General features: G+C 34.0%; 3 protein-coding genes across 7 annotated transcripts; 1 reads left to right on the forward strand and 2 right to left on the reverse strand.

Annotated features, from left to right (window-relative positions):
• Positions 1-283: 283 nt before the first annotated feature.
• On the reverse strand, positions 284-4,551 carry LOC105227984 (integrin-linked protein kinase). The gene is made up of 6 exons (XM_049459366.1): positions 4,286-4,551; positions 3,665-3,830; positions 3,200-3,601; positions 2,991-3,134; positions 1,586-1,753; positions 284-1,508 (listed from the first exon to the last, which is right to left on the reverse strand). Exons 1-6 carry the CDS (start codon positions 4,372-4,374, stop codon positions 1,131-1,133), a joined length of 1,347 nt encoding a protein of 448 aa, XP_049315323.1. The 5' UTR covers positions 4,375-4,551; the 3' UTR covers positions 284-1,130.
• Positions 4,552-4,840: 289 nt separating this feature from the next.
• On the forward strand, positions 4,841-6,070 carry LOC105227985 (multifunctional methyltransferase subunit TRM112-like protein). Its single transcript, XM_019990921.3, has 3 exons — positions 4,841-5,018; positions 5,139-5,240; positions 5,301-6,070. The coding sequence occupies exons 1-3, from the start codon at positions 4,941-4,943 to the stop codon at positions 5,493-5,495; spliced, it is 375 nt and encodes a 124-aa protein (XP_019846480.1). The 5' UTR covers positions 4,841-4,940; the 3' UTR covers positions 5,496-6,070.
• Positions 5,873-23,883, reverse strand: LOC105227986 (uncharacterized). 5 transcript variants are annotated; one of them, XM_029550926.2, is made up of 10 exons: positions 23,607-23,883; positions 12,727-12,832; positions 12,110-12,247; positions 11,844-12,031; positions 11,112-11,516; positions 9,307-9,563; positions 8,966-9,239; positions 7,501-8,202; positions 6,679-6,813; positions 5,873-6,617 (listed from the first exon to the last, which is right to left on the reverse strand). In XM_029550926.2, exons 2-10 carry the CDS (start codon positions 12,802-12,804, stop codon positions 6,386-6,388), a joined length of 2,409 nt encoding a protein of 802 aa, XP_029406786.2. In that variant the 5' UTR covers positions 12,805-12,832; positions 23,607-23,883; the 3' UTR covers positions 5,873-6,385. The 5 variants fall into 5 exon arrangements, with proteins under 5 accessions (XP_029406786.2, XP_011205879.2, XP_049315324.1 ...); XM_011207577.4 differs by lacking the exon at positions 23,607-23,883 and adding an exon at positions 18,553-19,180; XM_049459367.1 differs by lacking the exon at positions 23,607-23,883 and adding an exon at positions 12,938-13,265.
• Between the last annotated feature and the right edge of the window lie 300 nt (positions 23,884-24,183).

The following is a 24,183-nucleotide window of genomic DNA, read 5'->3' on the forward strand; positions in this document are numbered from 1 at the left end:
TGATGTGATATCTTCACGAAATTTGGTATGTATCATTGCCCAAGGAAAGGCTACAATCTCCGAACAAATTTTTCAGAACAGACCGCTATAGCATATAGCTGCCACACAAACTGACAGATCAAAATAATGATAAACAACTTTTGTACATTTATGCGCTAAAAAGTGCATAAATTACCATCACACCACATTAGAGAAAGTTGAACGGTTTCAATTTTTTTTAATGTGCCTTGATGACACCGCACCGTAATAAGTCATGTTTACAGAAAAAACACTTCTGATTAAGTTTTATTAAAAAAATACTACATTAAATTATTTTATTTGTTATTTTGGCTATTACATAATATTTAAAATATAATATACGAGTATAAAGTATATAAAAAATATCAAAATATTTAACAGCAATAACAAAAAATTTATTTTTATTACCGAAATTAGTATAAAAACGATAAAAACATAAATCAGTGGGTGTTGAAAGTAGTTAAAATTAACGAAATACAACTGTGGTGGCATTAATAATACAGTTAGAGCACCGACAAAACAGCTAAAAGTTAAATTGGCTCCTTAGAATAGCAGATATTAGTAAACAAATACATAAAAATATATTAAATAAATTAATTGTTATGCGACATTGGGTGGGTAGTAGTAGTAGTAGTTGTTGTTTTTGTAGAATTTGACATTTTACAGTTGCCACAAAGAGTAATTGACTTAAACATGCCACGGCAACATTTAGAATCGGAAAACGCTGATTTATAAATATTTTGTATAAATGTAAATTACACATAAAATTGTTTTTATAAATTACTAAATATACTTTGTGCGATTATTTTCATTATATGCGTTTAATTTGAGTTAAATGTTTGCGTTAATTAAAAATTCCGACGATTTTAGGCACTTTTGTGGTTTGGCAAAGGCGATCGCATGCAGCGCAGTTATGCAATAGACAAGGACCTGCGCTGCTTGCGGTAAACGGTAATTTCGTATTTATAAAATGAGTTGGCATTTTCGTTGTGCTTGGCTTAAATACAACACACATTTATATTTTTGCATTAGTTTTAAGCGAAAATGTGCTAGAAACGCGCTGCACAAGCTCATACAAAGGCAGCAGTGATATTCCTTTTCGCTCAGGCACTTTAGCGTTTCATCTTATCCAAAATCGGTATGACCATATCGAATTTCGGTCGCTTGCCGGCATCCTCATTCATGCAGATCGTGATCAGTTTCGACATGTGCGACGATGTGCCCGGCGGTATTTTCACGCGCAGACCCTCCAAGGCGATCTTCATGCCGCACTCCATCGGCGACCATTCGGCAAACGGCACCTCACGCGTTGTCAGCTCCCATAGGATGATGGCGAAGCTCCACATGTCGCACGCCTCCCAATTGCGATCGCCCGGTTTGCGTTGCAGCGCCTCCGGTGACATCCAGGCCGGTTGGTAAATGCGTCCCTTCTCTTGGAAGGAGAATTTCGCATCGCCCATGTTGATGCGCGCGGTCAAATCGTCATCGATCTGTGGTAATAATTTATATTACAACAAATTGTGTGTTATTAGTTGTTGCTTTAAATGTATATATTAATTATACTTACCATGACGTGATGACTGTTCAAGTTATACGTGGGTATGATGCGTTCTAGCGAGTGTAGATACGCCATACCACGTGCTATGTCCAAGGCGCAACGCACTGCTTGCGCCGTATCCACGACAATACCAGTGGCACGATGTAGCAAATTAAAGAGTGAACCACGCGTCATAAACTACGCAAATGTTTTTAGAGACAATTTTAATAAGATAAATGTATAATGTAATGTTTACGGCAGAAAATGCATGTTTAAATGGGATGCGGGAGTGGATATGAGATTTTGATTTGAGGTTATATCCACTTCAGAATTCCAAAAAATCGCTATTTAACACTAGATTCGACTCAGGTTTAACACGTAGTGTGTAACAACCAGAATTTACATTTAAAATATATAGATATATAAATGATCAGCGCGACGACTGTCTGCTTAAATGCGAACAAGTCGCTCAGATTTTGAGATATCAATCTGAAATTTCGCACATGTCCTTTTCTGGTCGAGAAACTGCTAAATTGACGAAACCTCCTATATTGGACCACTTTAGGATATAGCTGCCATACAAACTGATCGTTCAGAAACAAGCTCTTGTATGGAAAACTTTTTTATTTGACGAGATATCTTCATAAAATTTGGCACAGATTACTTTTCAAGGCAATGTTACAATCTGCCAATAAATTTTTTAAATCAGAGAACTATAGCATATAGCTGCAGTACAAAATGATCGATAAAAATCAAGTCCTTGTATGAAAAACTTTTTTATTTGACGAGATATGTTCAAGAAATTTGACACAGATTATTGCCCAAAGCAAGGCTACAACAAACCGAAGAAATTTTTAAGTTCAGATTACTATAACGTATAGCTACCATATAAACTGATCGATAAAAATTAACTCTTTGTATTGAAACCCTTTTTATTTGGCGAAATATCTTCACGTAATTTTACATGGATTATTATTTAACGCAAGGATATAATATCAGAGAAAATTGTTTATATCGGAATACTATAGCATATAGCTGCCATACAAATTGTATGATCACATTCAAGTTTTTGTATTGACATTTTTTTAAGGTTAATCTAGCTTTGGTGCAACAAAAATTGACTTTTTTTTATTTCTTAATTTAATGAAATTTCTCTTTACAAAAAAAAATCACAATTCTGACTTACAAGTGGTTATAACCCCTTTAATAAAGATGATAAAATCACAGCAAGAAATAAGCAAAATTTTTGTTAATTGCGCCATAGAGGAGATTCAGATGAGTGGGGTAGGGATAAGATGATTTGGGTAAACTGGTTAAATGGTTGTAAAAATAAACGGATAAGTATGATACACAAAAATACTCAGTATGTAGGAATGAAACACCAAGCATTTCAAAATTAAAAATAAAAAAACCATCTCAAAACTCTTGTACTCACTTGACTAATTGTAATTAGATTTGGTGGCTGATTGCATGCGCCAATTATTGGCAAGATATTCGGATGTGAGAAAATGCGCAGCTTTGGAAACTCCTCGTTGAAATCGCGCGATATACGCGCCGTACAGTGACGCACCGCTAAAATCTGTAAATAAAAGCAAACAGCGGTTAAAAAAAGGAAACAAAATGCAATATCATACACCTACGCACCTTTGCTATAACATCGTTTTTCTGCCAACGGCCACGCCATGTCTCACCTGACGGCGTACTGGCGATTTTTGTATGCAAATCCAATTCGCCCAAATTAATACCCTTAAAGCGTGAGAGTGTGGCATCGCGTGAACGTGTTTTAGTACCCAACCAACTTTGTTCTTTAAAGCTTATTTTCTTGATGTCATGACCATTTCGTTCGGCTAAATCATGCAGACGCTTTGACAAACCAGCTTTGGCCTTATCTAAGGGTGTATCGTTATCTTTGTTGGCAATTGAAACGAGCGCACCAGCATTGACTAGATCTTCACAGATCATATCGTAACCCCAAAAGCAGGCATAATGCAACGGCGTGTTGCCGTGTTCATTTACAGCGTTGACATCAGAGCGCTCACGAATTAACTATAATGGAGTGAAATAACTGATAAAGAGCATAATTATAAACATAAGCATGCTTAAACTCACTAATTGCACAATGTCGCGATGTCCATGTGCAGCCGCAAGATGTAGAGGAATATCATCGCCCATATTAGTGGCATTAACGCGAGCGCCACGCTGTATCAGGGTTTCCACCAATTTCGTATGGCCCTCTTTGGCACACCAATGTAGGGGGCTGAAGCCGTGATCATCACTAGGAAAAATAATATTAATAAGTAGTAAAATAATAATGTAAAAAATATCAATCACAATTGCATCCTTTTCGCCGGTCAAGTTCTAAAACGACCTGCATAAATCATTAAATCATGGACCACAGTATGTCATGCACCCAGTAGTCATTGACTAATTGTTTTTTTTTTGGAACGCACATTCACACATATTTTGAATCATATGCACAAGTGGCATACATATACAAATATGTTTTCATTTCGAACAAGATTTGCCTCTGAAGTTTTTGTTGTTATTCTTATTTATGTAGTGGGGCCATTTGGTATGCAAATGTTTACACAATTTTTCAAAGCAATCAAGTATTCATCATGACGTCACTCAGCAGTTTATACACTCACTTCTATTGAATGTTGCCAAAACGCGTTGGAGCATAAAGTCATAATGGAGGCAATTATACAATTTATTTAATTGTTTTCTTACCCTAAATTCATATCATTGCCTGTGTCTTCGAGCCAAAGGCGTACTTGTATCGAGTTTCCCTCACGGCACCAATGAAATATATCCTCCATATTAGTACTCTTTTCGACGCAAATCAACTAATATTAATATGTGCACGTAATTTAGTGGCACATTAACAAATATTTTACACAGTTATCGCACTAAATAAAACTTTTGTAACAAATTTCGAAATTAATTCAACAGATTGGCTTCCAAAAGAACTTGAAGAATTTATTTAGGAATGAAATGTCAAATTCCAATTGGAGCTGTGATGTCATAAATGGTTTGAGTACTTGCTAACGAAAAGTGTTGTACAAATGCTTTTTAAAGAAATAATATAAAAAAGATAAATTTAAAATAAAAAAACAATTAAACACAAAAATGTGTTTACAAATGATAAACGTATGAATACTAAATAACTGAATTATATAAAAAGTATGAGATAAATGTAAATTGTAATTACCATAATTGTATCAGCTGAGCTATGTTTATTGAGCATTCTGCTTTACGCACAGAAAAGATACATAATTTTTTCAGATCTGGCAGTATTGTAGAAGCATTTGTTTAAGAACGTGGTAAAAAGCTGTAGTTTATATTTTCAATAATTTTAGTAGTGTTTTTGAAATAACAAACAAATATGAGGCTCAGCACTTATAACTTCTTGACATCTAAAGCCATTAAAGGTGTAAAAGTTGGCTTTCCACTTAAATTAACTGTAAGTAAAACTAGCATGTGTTTGTGCTACTCCTGGCCCATAACACTTGGTCCTACTTTCGAAAGAAGTTTGCAACTATAAAATTTTGCCTCTAGTAATATAAAAATAATGTACTTACAGATAGCTAAACAGGACGTTGTTGAATCAGAGTTCAATCCAACATTTATAGAGCGTCTACTGCCTAGACTTGACTGGTCAGGTATTCGCTTGGCCGCTGAAGTGGTATGCTTTTGTTTTTGTAAAACAAATCATTTCAACATACTAATATACATATTGTTGCAGGCTGGGCTCAATGATGACATTCCTGCCGAACTACCCGCAAATGTCGCTGAAAATGAGGAGTTATTAAAAAAACTGCACCATTTGTTGTTGGAGATTGATGTGCTTGAAGGGCAGCTGGAATGCCCTGAAACGGGTCGTGTTTTTCCAATAACCGACGGCATACCGAATATGCTGTTGAACGAGGATGAGGTTTAAGACGTGCTACTATTTTTTATCCTGTACATATTTAGTTATTTTTAATACTTATTGCTAAATCAAAACATCTATGGTTTGTTATTATTTTTCATAGTGACAAAATGAATTAAAATTAATTGACTCAAATAGACTTAATTCTAAAATCATAAATATTACTGGTTTACAATTGATGTTATTGACATGGAAGACGCTTTAAACGAATGTGAAGAAGTAGGTGGAGTAAAGTTTGAAATTCTTGCCAAAATATTCAGTGCTACTCATATAGTAGCGAGTAAAAGAACATTCGGTTTGTACTTTACCGAAATTGAAAATAAGTAAAATGCCGGCCAAGGACTGTCAACACTAAAACAACAAAAATAAATAAAACATTGAAGCAGTTCAGCTCTTTATTAAAAATACAGCTTTATTCGAAAAAATATACGTATTTTGAATTATGTTCTGTATAAGTACGCACTAACGGTTCCAAGAGCTACAAGATTTGATAAACTTACGACACAACACTGATTACATGTATAACGCACAATTTTTTAATAAACATACATAGTACGTTTGTGCACATATGTTACAAATATCAATTATTTGTATTTTTTCTTGGAATATTTCATACGTACGTATTCAATATATTCTTACGAAAATATTATTGTAGAGATTTTCGAAAGTGAGATTATATTGGAAAACTTATTAGACAGTGTAATTACTAAGTAAATGGACGAATATGTGCAAACGCACATTTAACTACCCAAAAAAGTTCAAAATATTAATTGAAGTAAGAATAGACAAAGCGTTTAACTACATTTGGCACGTAATCACACTCAAAAACAGTACATGTAAAAATGTAATATCAGAATTGTGTATATGTTTGTATAAATATAATTTTTGCACAAATTTTATTAATTACATTTAATGTTTGCCGTTTTCGTATTGCCAGCGGCAGCGAGTTGAGCATAAATGCTACCTTTAGCCAAACCCTTTTGGGCACCCTTGCAAAGTTCCGGATTGCGTCCAATGGCTGTATAGCTGCGCTCACTTAATTTACCGGCGTCTGGACCCTGTGCCAATTGTTTTTGATTGTTCCCCTGCGGCATATCGGGATTGGCACCATTCCAGGTCACATAGTCGGCGCTAAATAATTAACGGGGAAATATTATTGGAACAAAGAAAGCAACTACAAAATTTAACTTACAGCAGCAAACTCTCATCGGCGCCTTTAGTCAAATCTGCGCTGTGTCCACTTGTCGTTATACGCCCTATTATGGACTTAAAATCTTGGCGCTGCTTATAAGTACTTGCGTCGTCTGTGGAATCCGGTTGTGCGGCGCTGTTTTTTGTGGTGTTGGGAATAAGAAATGTAATGTGAGTTTAAAATTTATATAAAAATTTGAGAAAAAAATAATGGAACACAAACACACATACAGAGAAATACGTTTAAATGCTAAACAAGTAGATGAGTGGAGTCTGAAGGATTGAAAAAAGCATGCCAACAAATTATATGTGCATATGTACATATACATACATACAAAGTAAAAAAACGAGTTCGCCTTAATTTTTAGTAATCAGTGTTAAGCAAAATAATAAAGACCGAAATAACCCAAAAAATATTTTTGTATAGAAATTCGATAATCCACTTACGGAACAAAAAATTAAAAATGTGTGGAGTTTTAGAAAAATTTGCAAATACTCTTTTTTTCACGCAATATGGTAAGTATAAAAATAAAAAAATTTCAAAGTATTAAGTACTTCTTATTTTTTAAAACTTTCGAACTTCGAGTTTTGATTCATAATTAAAATTAAAATTGTTATAAAAATGGAAAATCCTAATAATTTAATAAAACTACTGAGAAAAAACACTTTACCAAGTCCACGATGCAAAAAAAGCAAAAATCTATTTGTACAAGTAATCGAAAATAATTAAATAGCATCCTAAAGAGCAAGAAAAATATTTAACAAAAAAAAGTAGAAAAAGTAAAAGTTTCAACAAGCATTTCACAGTTAAAGTTTAGCGTACTTTAGCGGTTCGGTCTTTTCGCGCAAGCGTGTCAATTTCAATTTGTCCAAAATAGAAGCCGAAGTGTTGGCAGCTTTATTGGAATTAGTGCCATGCAGATATCCCTGGATGCCAGAGGCATATGTATTGCAACGCGCCAGTATGCTTTTTGTCGTAAGTTTCTCAAACTCATTGGCGACTAGATTAGAAGTCGATGCGGCTGAAGATGGCAATTCGGATGATATGTGAAGTTCTTTTAGAGCTTTGGACGGTGATATAGAGGTTGATGATGGCATAGCTGATGGATTAATGATTGTGGATAAGTTGGGTAAGGAGTCAACGACATCATCAGCTGGTATTACAACTGCCGCCGCTTTCGTTTCCTTTTCATCGCGTTCAATGCAAGTGGGTGAATTTGAAAGTATAATTTGTGTAGTAGCTGTAGTGGGCGTGGTGAGGTTTATGGAGGGAAATGCTACCTTTTTGCTACCAATATTTCTTGTGGCGTTTATTTTTGTGGATGATTTTAAAGCGCTGCATGCTGCTGCAGATTGTGGCAGCGATGATGATAATAATGCCGATGATGATGATGTTGAGGATGGTAATGATGTTGATGTCAATGATGTGGGCGCATATGTGTTATGTTTCGTTGAAGCATTTTGATAGCTTTTGCGGTCGTCGTTGTAGCTATTTAACGGTGTTTTGACAACAACAGTGATGATACTGCTTAGTTCGTTTAAAGTGTTGAGGGAGGGAAAAATGATTTTTGGGGGTTATTAGCACAAATTAAATGCATATTGTTTGAAAAAAAGAAATAAGAAAGCGAAAAATCGTAGTATGTCAAGTAGAATGAAGATATTTTGGAAAGTGAAAAAATTCGGCGAAAAACGGTGTAAGTATATACACATACATATATAAGTTTTGAAATTAGTTAATATCGATATCAATTCAACCGTAAAAGAAACCGTTTTAGGTGTTGTTAAAATTCAAAATTTTTTTGTAATTTTTTTTACAATTTTTTTGCAATTTTTTTACTTTCCAAAATTAAAAACATTTAATGATGTAACTTTAATGTTCAAAATTATTGTTTTTCATATATGTATTATAATTAAGGAAAATAATACAATACATCTGTAAATAAACATGAGCGAATAGTTATGCAATTTTGAGAAATAGATAGCCTCATAGCATTATCATAGAAAGTAGACCAGCAAATAAGTATGATTTTGGCATCTATAATAAATTTGAACATTTTCGAATCTATTATATAATATTGAGAGGCAATTTTCAAAGCATTTACAGTTAATTATAAAAATCCAATTGTATATATTATAGATATGCAACAAAACATACACCAGGAGGTTATTGGTGAAACATGAGAGGTCACAAGGATTAACACTTTTTCGCACTCCGAAATTGGTCCATTACAAAAATGTAGTCAAAAACAAAAATCACCAAACACTTTGTAACATACAACTAAACTCACCTATCATCAGCGGCGGCGGCGCCACCACCTGGGCCATGCATACCATCCGCTGCACCCAAAATCACTTCGGCATCATGTGCACTCGCCGATTGCATTGCTACATCGGTCGCAGCAGCTGCGGCAGCGGCATTTTTCTTAGCATGCAACTCGTCCTCTTCTTGCACAATATAGAGAATTTGTATGGCACGATCCTCAGCATAGTTGACCGACTCCAGCGCCATGAGTATAATGCGTTCCGCCAACTGTGGAAACTTCTCCTTCATATGCGCTTGTACTGCAATGAAAAAATAAATTATTTTAGCAATTTATTTAACAAACTATTTTTTTTTTTTAATTTTTACTTGTTGCTTTTTCCTCCGCTGTGTAAATCTTTGGTTGTAACGGTACAATTGTCTCCTCGGCAGCCTTTTTGGCAGCTGCGGCTGCGTGCGCAGCGTCGTGATCGGAACGATGCGATATTTTTGGTGGTATAAAGTCACGTTTTGTATAGCCCATCGAGATGAGTTTCTCAGACGCGGTTTGTACATTGTTGTCCGAGCTGGCAAGTATGTCAAGTAGTACCATTTCGTCTGCTTTGGGGAAAATTGTTTTCAAATATCTGTGGGAATTGCATAAATATTATTGTTGTTGGTATATTTTGAGTAAGCTTTAAGATTAGGTGGCAAAACATATAGAAATTAGTTGCGATAGTGAAGCAAAAAAAAATTAAATATTTAATTATGAACCTAAAATTGATAATTATTAAAACAGTTAGAAAAAAATATTAATAGTAATAAAAAAAAATAAAATAAAAAATATAGTTTTTAGTTTTTTCTGTACAAAATTTAATTAAAAAAAAAATTGAAAAAAATTAATCATTTTATTAAAAAAATGTAGCTCTTTTGTAAACACGATTAAATTTAAAAAATAAATGCCAAAACATTAATTATTTTTTTAGTTTATTTTTTATTTTTTATTATTAATGATCTAACCAGTTGATAATTAAAAAAAATATTTTAAAACATATTTTCCCACTTTATTTTCTAAAATTATACATTAAAAAAATAGTTTTTAGTTTTTTCTGTACAAATTTTAATTTAAATTTTTTTGTTTAAGAAAATAGTTCATCATTTTATTAAAAAAAAATTATTTTTAGTTTTTTCTATGCACGTTTAAATTAAAAAAAATACAAAACAGTGTTTTATTATTTAAAAACAAAAAATTAAAATAATTCAAATTTTTTAATATTCAAAAAAAAATATCTGAAAATATATTTCCCCTTTTATTTTCTAAAATTAATCATTACTAAACGATTTCTTAAATTTCAAATTTAGTTTTTGTAGTTAGTATTTCGAAAATCTTGTTTTTTAATTTTCGTCCAGATGCCAAAAAATTTTGAAATATTTTATATGTATATATTTAAAGACGATTATTAAATACCAATTTGTATAATTTTTTGAATTTCATTAACTTTTTGAAATAATATATGTACATAGCACCGGTATTGTTGAAATATATTGCCTACATTCAGGCGCATTAACTTCATCCAACTTAATACTGTTATTAATAGTGTGAAAGCCGTAATAAAATATATATCGGTTAATATTTTGAAAATTGTGTGTACTAAAATACGAGATAACATATTTTTTTTCTGACAGTCCGGGTCATTTTTGATCAAACGGTATAAAATCAAAACCGATTACTGCCTACCAAGATATTCGTTAAAATCATCGGCATGAAAAAAATATTTATTTTGAACGTTTTTTTTATAAAAATTCATTGACGAAATTGTTGTTATTTTCGAGCATATAAAATTTGCAGAATCTAAGACTTATTATTTTACTTTTAAATATTTATCGATAAAAATCGATTTATTTTTTTCATAAATTAAAGAAAATATGAATGTTACTCATACGCACTGTACCACCAAATAGCAAATTGGGAATAAAAAATTATAATAAATAAAATATGGAAAAAATACTTCAATTTCATATAGTAAACTGCTTAATAACAAAACACGAAAAAGCTCAAGAAAAGCACAGAAAATGTAAAATTAATTGCTGTTATAACATAAATGTCCGCAAATTAACCAAAAAACTCCATAAACAGAATATTACAACAAAAGCAAAAAAAAACATAAATTGCATTTCTTAGTACTCCACCGGACCTCAATTTCATCTTCGGCGACGAGTGCGGCTTCGGTGAACTGCGCCATTGTTCGAAGCGCGGCGAACCCTGATGAAACGGCATGGCCGCGGCAGCAGCTGCAGCCATATAGCCACCGCCGCCGCCGCCGCCCCCAACGCCACCATGCACGCTTGTGACACTACCGAAACGGCCGCCCGGCAGAGGACTGGCTGTGCGTGAGCTGCTGCCGACTGCAACACTGCCATTGAGGCCGCGTGCCGTTATGCCCTTGTCCAGGCGGCGCGCTGGTGGTGTCAAATGAAACACGGTGTTGCTATGGTAGAGATGACGTTGGGCCGGCGGCGTCACATAGGGACCTGGCATGGTGACCGGATGCTTCTCCACTTGTAAGGCGCTAATGACGACGGCCTCACGATTGTAATACCTGGCCGCGTACGAGTTAATGTTGTACATTTGTATGCGTGTAATGTGTGTGTGTGTGAATGTAAGTACAAAAGTGATACAACAACAACACATTTGTAGGTTAGTAACAGTTGTTAGTGGATTTTCATGTACATATATATATAAATAATGTGCGTGTGTGTGTAGTAATAATTAGTATTGTATACGGTGGCCAAAGAGAGCACATTTTGATTTTTTCAAGCGACGAGGTAAGCGTGTAAAAGCGAAAGATTCGTGTGATTAGTGAACAAATTTAGAAACTTGTTTTTTTCAAGAAAAGTGCGGGGTGTGAGTATTAAAGCGCACTCACTTTTTAAGCAGCAAACGTATGTGATCCTCGCTGGCAGTGGGAAACATATTTTGTATTTTATTGACCACCGCATCCGTATCGATGGGATTTGTGAAGGAAGTCTCCTGTATGGTCGAACGTCGTGACATATTACCCAAGCGTGGCGTCTGCGTCAGTGAGCCGCGTTGCATACGCAGCGGCGATAATTCCTACAATGTAGAGAGCATAAACATTTTTAATAAAATATTAGAAAAATTTTCAAAAAAAATTATTTGTTAAAAACTCACCAAATTCCCGCGAGAAGACAGCAGCGGACTGGTTGACATGTTATGCAAACTTGTGTTGGTGCCAGGACCGGCCTGAAAGGCACGTACTGCCTGCAAATTGTTGCTTGGATACACGTGATAGGGTGAGCCGTTTATGGGCTGCACAAACAAATGCATGAAACAGGGTGTATAAGAGGGAAGAAAATTAGTTGAAAATGTGATATAAAAAAAAATTATAAAAAAAAATAACAAAAAAAAAAAAATAAAAAAAACAACAATAATTCATTCAAATTTCGTGAAGATATCTTTCAAATAAACAAGTTTTTGTTAGAAGAACTTAATCTTTGTCGGTCAATTTGTATGACAGCTATATGCTATAGTAGTTCGACCAGCACAATATTTCCGGAGATCGTAGCCTTATCTTGAATAACCATCTATGCCAAAAGTCGTTAAGATATCTCGTCACATAAAAAAGTTTTCCTTACAAAGACTTGATTTTAATCGATCAGTGTGTATGACAGCTATATGCTATTGTACGCCGATATCGTCGATACCGTCAAATCACCAACTTCTTGGCACCAAAAGAATATGTGCAAAATTTCATAATGATATCTCAAAAACTAAGCGTACATATGTACCTGCATCGCTATGGATTCGGTGGAGCAGCGTTCGTTCTGCAGCTGCTTATAGCGTCCGCGCGGGTCCTCCAACTGCATTGCCTTTGTGAAATAGTTTATGTAGTAACTGTAAAATGCAAAAGGGAGAAAGCAGCAATAAATAAGCATACCACTAAGTAAATATGTATATATAAATATGTAGGCACTTGCAAATAACTATAACTTAAATTACGCGCAATTATGTAAATCACAGCAAGCCTATTATGCGTCCTTCCTCATTTGGCCATGGAAATGTCCTCGAACTGCCGTGTAGTTGTTGCTTGCCTTTTGCCTTTTTCGATTCTGCACACATCGAAAGTTGAAGGCTTTCAATAAGCCGCATTCATGGCGTTTTGCAAGTATAGGCGTGTGTGTGTGTCTATGTGTGAGTAATGACGGAGCGATTCACGGTAAAGAACAAGGACATTGCATTGCCTTGGAAAAGTATTTTGCGGTAGTGTTTGTGTGTGTGTATGCAACTTTGCGGTTTGCAAATGTGTGCGTGTGCAGACTCTAAAATGTGCAACGCCAGGGTTGCCAAGCGTTGAAGTAAAAAATTTGTTGCTCATGACGTGATGGCAATTCTAAAGTAATGTGAAAGGATTTTTGTGGTACTATGGATAATTTTGCTTCCTCATAAATCTAACTTCTACTTTAAGATTGATATCAAATAAGACTGAATAGATTCTATCGTCTAAATTAAAATACCAGATAATCACCAACATCAGGGTATACTAACTTTAAAGTCAAGTAATATATATGTATATAATTATTTAATTAGGCCAAAACGTTTGTATGCGAAATCGTTCCTACGACCTAGTGGCTATATCCATTTATAAGTCATAAAAACCCAATTTTTTGTGAGTTTTTTAGAAGATGCATAGTATTAAGGGTTTACATGAGTTTACTGGTTTTAAATAATCGATTTTTTTATTGTCTTATTGAATTCTACAACACCTCTAGAATATTTTCCTAAATTTTCAAGTTGATCAGAGTAATAATTTCGGAGATACAGCCTTGAGAGCTTGTGCGCTCGAGGCTAGCTAGGCTAAGTGCGCCATCTTTAAACGGGTTTTCCTAGAAACTGTGTTTCTGAAGTCGGTTGGCAAGATTTCTCGAGAACTACTCAACCGATCTTCATAAAATTTTAGACAGGTCTTTGAGATACAATTTTTTTCGATTACAACTATTTAAAAATAAAATGTCGCGAAATTTTCACTGAAATTTTAATTTTTTTTTGTAAAAATGTCTGCCAAAAATCCATTGTTAAAATTTCATAAAAGTACTAAGTTAAAGTTTTAACTGAAACACATATTTTTTCACTTTAGATGATCCTATAAGGAGTTATCCTGCCAATGCGGCGCATCTTTTTTCCGAGGGGTCACCGGAAATGGCGTCGCAATGAACGAGTTTAAATAATTTTTTTCCAAAAACTGCAGAATTTCTTGCTTGTTTGTAACAGTAAAAAATTCTGATAAAATATTTAATTTTTTATATGAGAAAACAAATTGTGAAAAGGCTGTTTCTTACCCGAGGAAACCCATGCAATCCCTTAAATAAATAAATCAAAATAATAGAAAATAAAAATATTTTCTGAATTGAATGTACTTTAATATTCAGAGATGCATTTTGAAAATGTTTGTATTCCCTTGAATTCAGAAACGATCTCCAGAAGAACTTTCGAAGAAAGTTGTCTGACGGTGAAGTGGCTTTTTCTGCCTAAAATTATCTTAAATCCAAAAACAAAAAATTTCTACTTTACAATAGATCAATAAAAGTAATGGTCAAGGAACTAGTCTAAATTTAAATTTTTGTCAAAATGGTATCTTCTAAAAAAAAGTAGTTAATAGTAGTTTTTTTGTGAAAAAATTTTGACGTCAGAGTGATTTGAAAAATCAGGATTATTGAACAGTGCTAGGCCTTCGAAAATTACCTAACAAATATATTCACGAGGTCGTGAGATATTGGATAAATTAAGTTTACTTGACAAATATATGAAGGGTGGTGTTTCCTCATCGATTTTTTGAAATTCATAAGTCGATATATGATAAGCTCTCAAGCTAAATTTTCAGTTCAGTCAGTCACATGCAAAGAACTTTGAAGTAATCTCATATGACCATAAACTCTTCGTAATGATGCACGGGTCATGAAGACAATGAACATTTATGTTACAGATAACTAAATACATATATACAAAGATAACATCATCAGGAGCACAGGATGATTTAGATAGGAAATACATAATAGAGAATAGGAAGTTAAGTTCCGGTGAAGGGGGATCATAAAGGCCAAGATGCTTTGTCAGACATCCACTTTACCTACCTACCCAGAAAATTTGACTGAGTCAAAAAACCAGTGAAACGGAGAGATACTGGCGCTTAAACGGCTAATTACATCTCTCTTTTACGCTAATAAGTCTATGGTAACATAACCCCAAAAAAGTGGTAAACCTTATTTCTTGTGTGATTCCATCAAAATTAAAGCTTTTGGTTAATTCATTCATAATTTAGTATCATATTCTATATTATATATAATATATATATAATATGCTTGTAAGTATACACATACTACATAAATTTGATCGCTTTCGAACTGCAGCTAACCAAATCACTTGGCAATCTCTGCAGCTTTACAACAAAAACAATAATTTACATCGCGTCTTTGGTACAGATTTACGTGACTCTGTGTTTACATGCGCAAGCCCTCACTCACACGTGCACATACATACTTATATGGATACATATTCGAAAATATATGCTAACTGTATAGCAGTGTATGTACTTCAGTAAACGAAAAGTCAAAGTCCTTGAGTTAAACAGCATTTCACCGGCTGCCATTTTTGTTTTTATTCGCCAAAAGTTAAGGACCTTTCTGGCACAATTTTCTTGCATCAACCTTTAATTGCATTCATTCATTTGTATTATATTGTAAATTGTGACACGTGATAAACACAGCACTTATCTAATGTGAAGTGTAGGCTTTCAGCGACAAAAAAAAACATGTTGAGGGTTGCGAACGGTACAATGACAGCAGAAGACACTTGAAATCTTCTTTTTTCTACGCTTTGAAGTTAAAATGTGTAAGCTGAAGTATGACTGCATATATGGTACATATGTATATATGTATGTATGTATATTTGCGAATTTGTGTGTACTGTTTTAATTTTAGATTGCTGAATTCCTGCACTTTTAAAAGCCGCAGCTTATCTTTTCACGTTAAAATTAGCTGAGTCGTACAATAATCAGTTTTTTTCCTTAAATTTATGATGTTTTTAGAAATTCTTTACAAAAATTTACGAAACTGTTAAAAATTATTTTAGAATTTTGAGTAATAAGTATAAATGAGAAGGTTATAATGAGAGCTTATACTATATGCATGTAGTTATATGAGCGAAGTTTTTAGTAAAATTTCCCAAGAGCTCTTGACTAGACTTTTGCTACAGGCAGATCTACGTGAATGGAATGGGGAGTTTGGTATAAATATCCAATCAAGAACTGACAGTATTTTTCCAAATTCTTTAGAAAATTTGTTTGTCACAACAACAACAAAACCATAACTAACATAACTGCGTTAGCTTTAGACATTTTGTGAAAATCTCAGAAATAGTTGGTTGGCTTCATAGATTGATAAATCATTCCCAGTAATACCCAGAAGGAAACTTCGAAGATGCTAAAAAGTATATATTATATATAAATATTCTGAGTGACAAGCTGAGCCGCTTCAGCCATGTCCATTGGTTTGTTGGTCTGTCTGCAAGACAAATCTACACTCTCAGAGCAAATTGTTCAGATTGGAGCATTATAGCATAAAGATGCCAGATATAATAACCAATATACATATAACCATTTTATAACCAAAACTCAAATGTTGTTTCAATATGAGTGTATTATAACCAATATATAACCAATACATAACCAATACTTAACCAATATATAACCATTTTTTAACCAAAACTCGAATTTTGTTTCAATATGAACCTAAAAAAGTGATGTTACGTTATTTTGTATTTTAGATGACGATAAATTTTTTTAAATTTTTTTTGTGTCTATTAATTTTCCCATATATTATACTTTTACATACATAAGTATATTATATTTTTTTGAGAAAAAAAAATTTAATTAAATTTAAGTTGTATAATTTTAGTTGCATTTACATACAAATATTTAATAAATATTTTTTTACATAATTATTTCCTATTTTTTGTTGATTTTCCCTCATAGTTTTTCTGCAAAGCAATTTAAGAATGACTATTTATTTATAAAATAGTTTGAACAATTTTTTTTTTATTCTTTATGCAGTTATTTATATTGATGCTTTTTGGTTGTTTTTATTTTATTATTATTATTTTCGTGTTTATTTTTATTTTTATTTTAATTTAATTTTATTTAATTTTTTGGATCATTTAAAAAGATTTAAATTTGAGCTGAGAGGTTTGGGTCACATACAAATCTTTAAGCAGGATGTTGTTGTTGCTGTTTTTGTATTTATATTGTAACGCCATATATAAATACATATGTGTACAAATATTAAATCCACATATATCCAGGATTTCAATTTAAGCAAACCAAGCTGACAATATTTACTTGAGTTAGTACAAAACACACACACACACACATACAAATATGAATATTTAAACACATTTCTCATTTCTACGACATTAAAGCAAATGACAGTCGTAGCATCACCAACAACATTTCTACGGACAAATATGCGTACTTGAATGCCGCAACCACATGCCCACAAGCTTAATTAGTGCGCGTGACTTTTTTGCATTTTTCTACATTACTGCTTTTATTTGCAAATTCAAAGGATTTGCATATCCTTGATATACAAACATATTTTATTTGCATAACTGGGGATTTCGCATTCTAAATAGCTGCACAGGCGGCGTGAAATATTCTAAATGAATATACAAATATTATACACTTGTATGTATGTATGTAAATATGTATGTTTATAGATACATATGTTCTTGTATTAAAATATATTGTTGTGCACATATTCAAAATGTATGCATGTATATATGCTACAATATTCGCATATAAAGCTAAGTAGGCGCATAAGTATCACTTCAAGTCGCTGTCGACCCATTTTTTAGGGCTACAAAGTGCTTTAATTGCACCTTAGTCTATTTACTTGGTGCCGGATTATGAAAAATTATAATAATAAATAGGTAAATAGTATAACCTATTTTTTGTTGTATGTATTTTTATTTTTTATTGTAATTTTTTTTACTTTTTTTAAGTTTTTAATATTTTTCTTTTATTTTTTATTTAACTTTTATTAAAAAAATTTATTATTTATTATTTTTTTATTTTTCATTTAATTTTTTTTTATTAATTTTTTATTTTGCTTATTTTTTATTATTACTTTTTAATTATATTTCTATTTTTTATCTTATTTTTATATAATTTATTTTTTCTTTTAAATTTTTATTTTTTTATTACAAATTTTTTTTTATTATTTTCTTTATCATTTTTTCATTCACTTTTACTTCTGCAAGCTTCAACTCTACTCAACTCTTCGCCCTAAAAGTATGCTAAGCAACATTTTAACTCGAAAACATGTCCCCCTTCTCTTTGTCATTTTTATGGCAGCCATTTTGTAAAACTCTACACACTTCCTTAAAGTATGCGGCGGAATTCCTGGCTTGTCTGCCTACCAGCAAAAGCTGTCTGCAGTGCGTTTCCTTTGCCTTTCACACGCCCATTTTGAAATAGTTGCCACTTATAACTACAATAATTATAGAATTACTACTTACAACAATAATAGTTAACAAAAAGGCGTAAAAATAGCAACAACACATACCAATTTCCTGTTGCTTGGTCGTATTTGCAATCCCAGCCGGGCGGCAATTTCTGATATTGTCCTTTAGCATCCGTCATTTTCAACAAAATTTTAAACAATTTCAACTCTTTAAGCTTTATTTCATACACTAACAGCACTTTTGCACTTGTCTGACTGGCTTCGCAGTTTATTTACACTTTATTTCCTTGCGAATTGATGTCCTTGTCGGCAGCGCGAGTCCCAAGTCGCCCGTTTCTATAGCCTGTGTATACCAAATGGAGCTGAAGTTGGTGTGGTGCGCCTTCTAGGGGTTGCAAAGTCACAACAACACACATCCAATCACATGTATATACTATATGTATATATATATATGTATGTGTGTGATAAACACTCAGCTCACGTGAAGCTGTATTCGCGTTGCGTTCTACACTTTTCCACTACTTTACAGTTCGAGTTGCGGTCACGTACTGACTGCTGTACGATTTCGGTGCGCTTTTGATGCTTTTGGGGTAAACGCAGTGTCCGGCATCTGTTGTGTACGCACAGCTCATATTTCGTTTGATTGCTTGGAGCTGGCGTTCTTCGAAATTCGAACTCGCACATTTTCGAATAGCTGTTGGGATGCGCGTTGTGCGCCGTGCCGCAAATGCCAGTGGTTGAGGGCGCGGCGTGTGGGTTGCTTAAACGTTGTTTGGGCGCTTGGTGTGCTGTTGACGGTGGTGCAGCAGCATTGTGAAAGCGAATGCGTGTATAAAAACAAACGACGAATAATTTTCAATAAAATTCCGTGTGTATGTATGAAAATGTGATTTTCTTTTGTTTTGTTTTGATACGCTTTCCGCAGTTACTGCGAGGTGACTGGCACCGGTTGCTTGAAAGCTCAGCGCGTAAAAATGGAATTTCGCGCGCACAAAACAACAAAAAAGAAATATTTTTGTGTGTTGCTCCAAGTGTGGCAAGTATTTGATGTTGGACGGGAAATAACAAAAAAATAATTTAATTTAATCAGTGCTACACTTCGAAGGGTCCAAATTAATGTGTCTATGAAGGTACATTGCCGAAGCGAGATACTCGAGCTTTTTGCTTGTTATTTGTAGTTGAAAAAAAGTTATGGTAAATATGCCTATATGTCTGTATGTATGTCCAATCATTCTAGTAATGATTGGCAGACGTGGTGAGCTTAAATTACGCTTACGCTAAGACAATGTTTATAAGTAAACATACATACATACACTTGAATTGTGGCATATTTATTTATGCGAATATAGTATGTACATACGAATATAGATATATGTATGTACATACATATGTATATATGTATATTAGGGTGGGCTAAAAAAAAAATATTTTTTCGCTTGGTACCCCGAAAAATTAGTTGATATACACCTCATACAAAGGTTCTCCAAGTATGAGCTCTTAATTGTAACGGAAGGTTTCTCCGCCTAACGGGTTTAATTTTTTTTTATTATCTGGTGAAAAAATGCATATTTCGGTTCTAGCTTAGGGTAGTCAGATAGGCTATTGAGCCACTCATAGACTGTCCTCGATGCCTTTAAGGGCTTACTACCAGTAGAAGTGAAGTCGATTGCTTCTGGCGACACTTTCCACTGCTGCCCTGTTTTCCAAGACACTTCTGACCGATATGCGATATGTGGTTACTGCCTTGATTGTTGCTTGGGTCTCAACGTAAATGTTGACTCTGGAGTTGCTTGCTGGTGTATTAGAGGCTAGCTCCACGGCTTTCGCAACCGTAAAGACCTCTGCTTCGAATATACTGCAGTGATCCGACAACTTAGAATACTGTTCTAGACCTAGTCTGGATAATATATCCCCATCAACCCCATTCTCAATTTTCGAGCCATTCGAATAACTGTTTAGTGTGTTTCGCGCATGTAACAAGCTTTTTACGCCAAACATCTTTTCCTATGCTTGCTCTGAACCTTCTTTCCCAGTTGAAGAGTAAATCGAAAGTCTCTAATCAAATCGAAAATCATTTGAGAACTTTTTGGTAGGTCTCTAAGTTCTCTACCTGTTCTTATTTGGAAAACCAAAAATATATACTATTTTATTAATATTAATGAAAATTGTTTTTTTGATATTTTCACGGTATCTAAAGAAAAAAAATTAAAAATTAAAAGAAAGTTTTTTTTTGACCCACCCTAATATAAATATTTTTCTAAGCACGATATTCTTATTAAACCTAATTGTTTCTACTGTATGCCATTTAGCATTTATTTAACAACACAAGCACATACATAGCTGCATGCAAAAACAACAAGACAGTCATCTCTCCACATCGGCTCGGTTATGGCATTTATTCAATTAGGTATTTTAGAATTATTTTATTTGTAAGTAATCGCTTAATGGTCATGTGAGTTCGCCCACAATGATCTGGACACTTGAGATGACGTCATGCGAGGCGAAGTCAGCGCGAAATTTAATTTTTCGGCTAAGCATGCATTCCGTTACAGCGTTTATTTATCGCTTATTTATTTCTCTGAAACGCTGTGTGCATTTTTGCATGTAGCTATAACTCACTAAGTTAATATTTAAATATTTTTATTGACTGTAATAGCAATACGCTAAGTTAAGTTATTCTCACTTTCATGAATGATTATGGTGTCGTCACAATGTATGCATTTGTGTTTCATTGCTTAAGTGTCAAATATTTAACGCTGAAAAAAAATCGATCGAATTCCTAGAAATGAACAGTCCCTAGACGAGAAAAGAACGTCTGTAGAATTTCACATCGATATCTTAAGAACACAGACACTAGTCTCAATGCCTTTTTCAGTAGCTAGCCACTCCATTTCTAAACATACTGCGATATAATGATAAAGTCGTTTCCAAGTTTTGACCTTTATATTAATCACAGACCTCTAGGTTAGTACCGAAATTTATAGAGGTTGTCAAATATCTTCCTTCCCTTCTAGAGAAACGTTTCGTGAGATTAATGATGTTTAGGGGGATGGTACTCTATCACTTCGAACTGCGGAGGAATGGTTTCGTCTATTCAGAGCGTGTGAAAACGATACCATGGATAAGCCAGCCGACGAAATAATCATGGAAAACATCGAGTTAGACCGGCATGTGGCACTTCGTGACATCGCCCAGAAGATGGAAGTTAGTCACCAAACCATTTTAAACCGTCTGCAGAAGGCTGAATATACAAAAAAGCTTGATGTTTGGGTGCCGCATGATTTGACGCAAGAAAACCTTCTGGACCGTATCAACTCCTGCGATATGCTGCTGAAACGGAACGAACTCGACCCATTTCTGAAGCGGATGGTGACTGGCGACGAAAAATGGTTCACATACGACAATATCAAGCGAAAATGGTCGTGGCCGAAGGTCGGTGAATCGTCCCAAACAGTGGCCAAGCCGGGATTGACGGCCAGGAAGATTTCACTGTGTGTTTGGTGCGATTGGAAGGGAATCATCTACTATGAGCTGTTCCCATATGGCCAGATGCTTAGTTCTACCATCTACTGCGAGCAACTGGAACTATGTAGTGTTCCACTATGATAACGCCAGACCACACACTTCGTTGATGACTCATCAGAAGCTACAGGAGCTCGGATGGAAGGTTTTATCGCATCCACCATATAACCCGGACATAGCGCCCAGTGATTACCACCTGTGCCTGTCCATGGCGAACGCCCTTGGTGGTGTAAAGTTGAACTCAAAAGAGGCTTGTGAAGAAGTTCTTCACAAATAAGGACACCCTCCTTCTACGAGAGGGGTATTTTGAAGTGGCCGTCTAGATGGAAACAGATTATCGAACGAAACGGCGCATATTTGAACTAAATCCGATCACTGTAAGACTTTTTATAAACCATTGAATAAAGAGCAAAAAAACGGAAGGGAGATATTTGACAAACTAATATTAAAACAAAGAACTCGGGATCCTGAAAATTTGTTGGGACATAGAAAAAGTCAATTAGTTCAGCATTAGGTCTCAGTCTGTTGACCAGATTTTTGAATCCTAATATTAATATTATATGCTCTCGGCTGTGTTCTGTGTTTCTGTTTTTTTGCGCTGAGGACTACAGGGCTTTTTCAGGAGTGTATCAGCAAGGGTCTAATTTTGGCAAATCATAACGCTTTTAAAGTGCTGAAGTATGTTTCTACAGATATTGTCCAAAATGGGCAACACTATTTATGAAATTTGTTCTTTTTATCAAAAGGATCATCCAAAGAAAGCATTGTTCAACCATGTTTCTTATACCAAAATGACTCTGGTTAATAATCGACAGTGTTTAGAAAGCAGTCAATTAAGAACCTCTTTTTGCCATTAAGATACATACCAAAAACCAAATTATACTTCTATAGAAGTTCAAATATACTGAAATACGATGTGATCAAAAATGACTCGGACTGAAAATTTTGTAGACGTAATTTGGGAAGTCTACTTTATCACAAGTATTTGAGTGACACAAAGCATTTAGTGATGGTCGTGAAGTCATCGAAAACTTCAACAAACTAGCGAGGTGAATGAGTCGAAATCGAAAAAACAAAGACGCTGAATGCACTGAAGGTCATCCCTGGTCGAAGTTTATAACAAATGTATGTATTGGTATATTTGTAATAGCTTAAGAGCCTATTTTTACGGCGATAATAAAGATTTGCGTTTTAATACGTGAAAATTTATTTATTTTTTGTCAATCCGGGTCAAATTTGATCAGGTGGTATATCGCCTTAGAGACTAGTTATTAGAATAAGCATTAGTTTCAGATATTAAAGAGCGTAGATATTTTATATTTTCTTAAATTACATATGTATATGTAAGTGGATACATTTATAGTAAAGTCAAAGCCTCGTTACAGGTGTAAGATTCACCACTAATAATTAAAATAATCTTGTTTGCAATCGAACCTACCCCTACCCGTACTTTACCTATTTATTAAACTCACTGTCATAAACACATAAAATCATAAACTCGTTGACATTGTTTGTTCGCATCTTTTACGAAGAAAAATATATGTACTTGCATAAGCTTCGTTCCTTACATTCAAATCTACATACATACAAACTCCAGTAACTACTTATCAGTTCAACTTGGTATTCGAACTTACCGACAGTTTCCTAAGTTATCTACAATTTTAGAGGCACCTTCTATTATTTACAATCAGCAAATGCGAAAAGAAACTTTCAGATCCAAAAACAAATATTTGCATTACTTTTGTTATCAACCGAATTGCCAACACTTTTATGTATTAAACTGAAAGTAGCGACTAAATACTTGTATAGCATGTGCCTAAACTGTGTTGTTTGTTGATGAAAAATATATATTCTGTACATATGGGTATACAGTATGTAATAAGGTGGGTCGAAAATATCAATTATTTTTTCCAGTTTATAATCTGAAAAATTGATTGTTGGACGCCTCAAAAAATCTTTTTCCAAGTTCGAGCTCTTAGGATGATGTTAGGATTGCGCTCCGTTCTTCAGTTACCTACTTTGTCTTTAATATTGAAAAAAATAAATTATATATCAGCATCTACTATTTGAAAAAAGTGTCTGGCTTCTTAAATTTGTAGAAAAATTGGTCTCTTACAATTTTTTCGGAAATCTCACCGTTCACAAGTTATTAAAGGTATTCTGATATTTTTTTACTGAGCTATAAATTCAATAATATGCCTTGAAATAATT

This window comes from Bactrocera dorsalis, chromosome 5 (genome assembly GCF_023373825.1).
Source record: "Bactrocera dorsalis isolate Fly_Bdor chromosome 5, ASM2337382v1, whole genome shotgun sequence".
Lineage (NCBI taxonomy): Eukaryota > Metazoa > Arthropoda > Insecta > Diptera > Tephritidae > Bactrocera > Bactrocera dorsalis.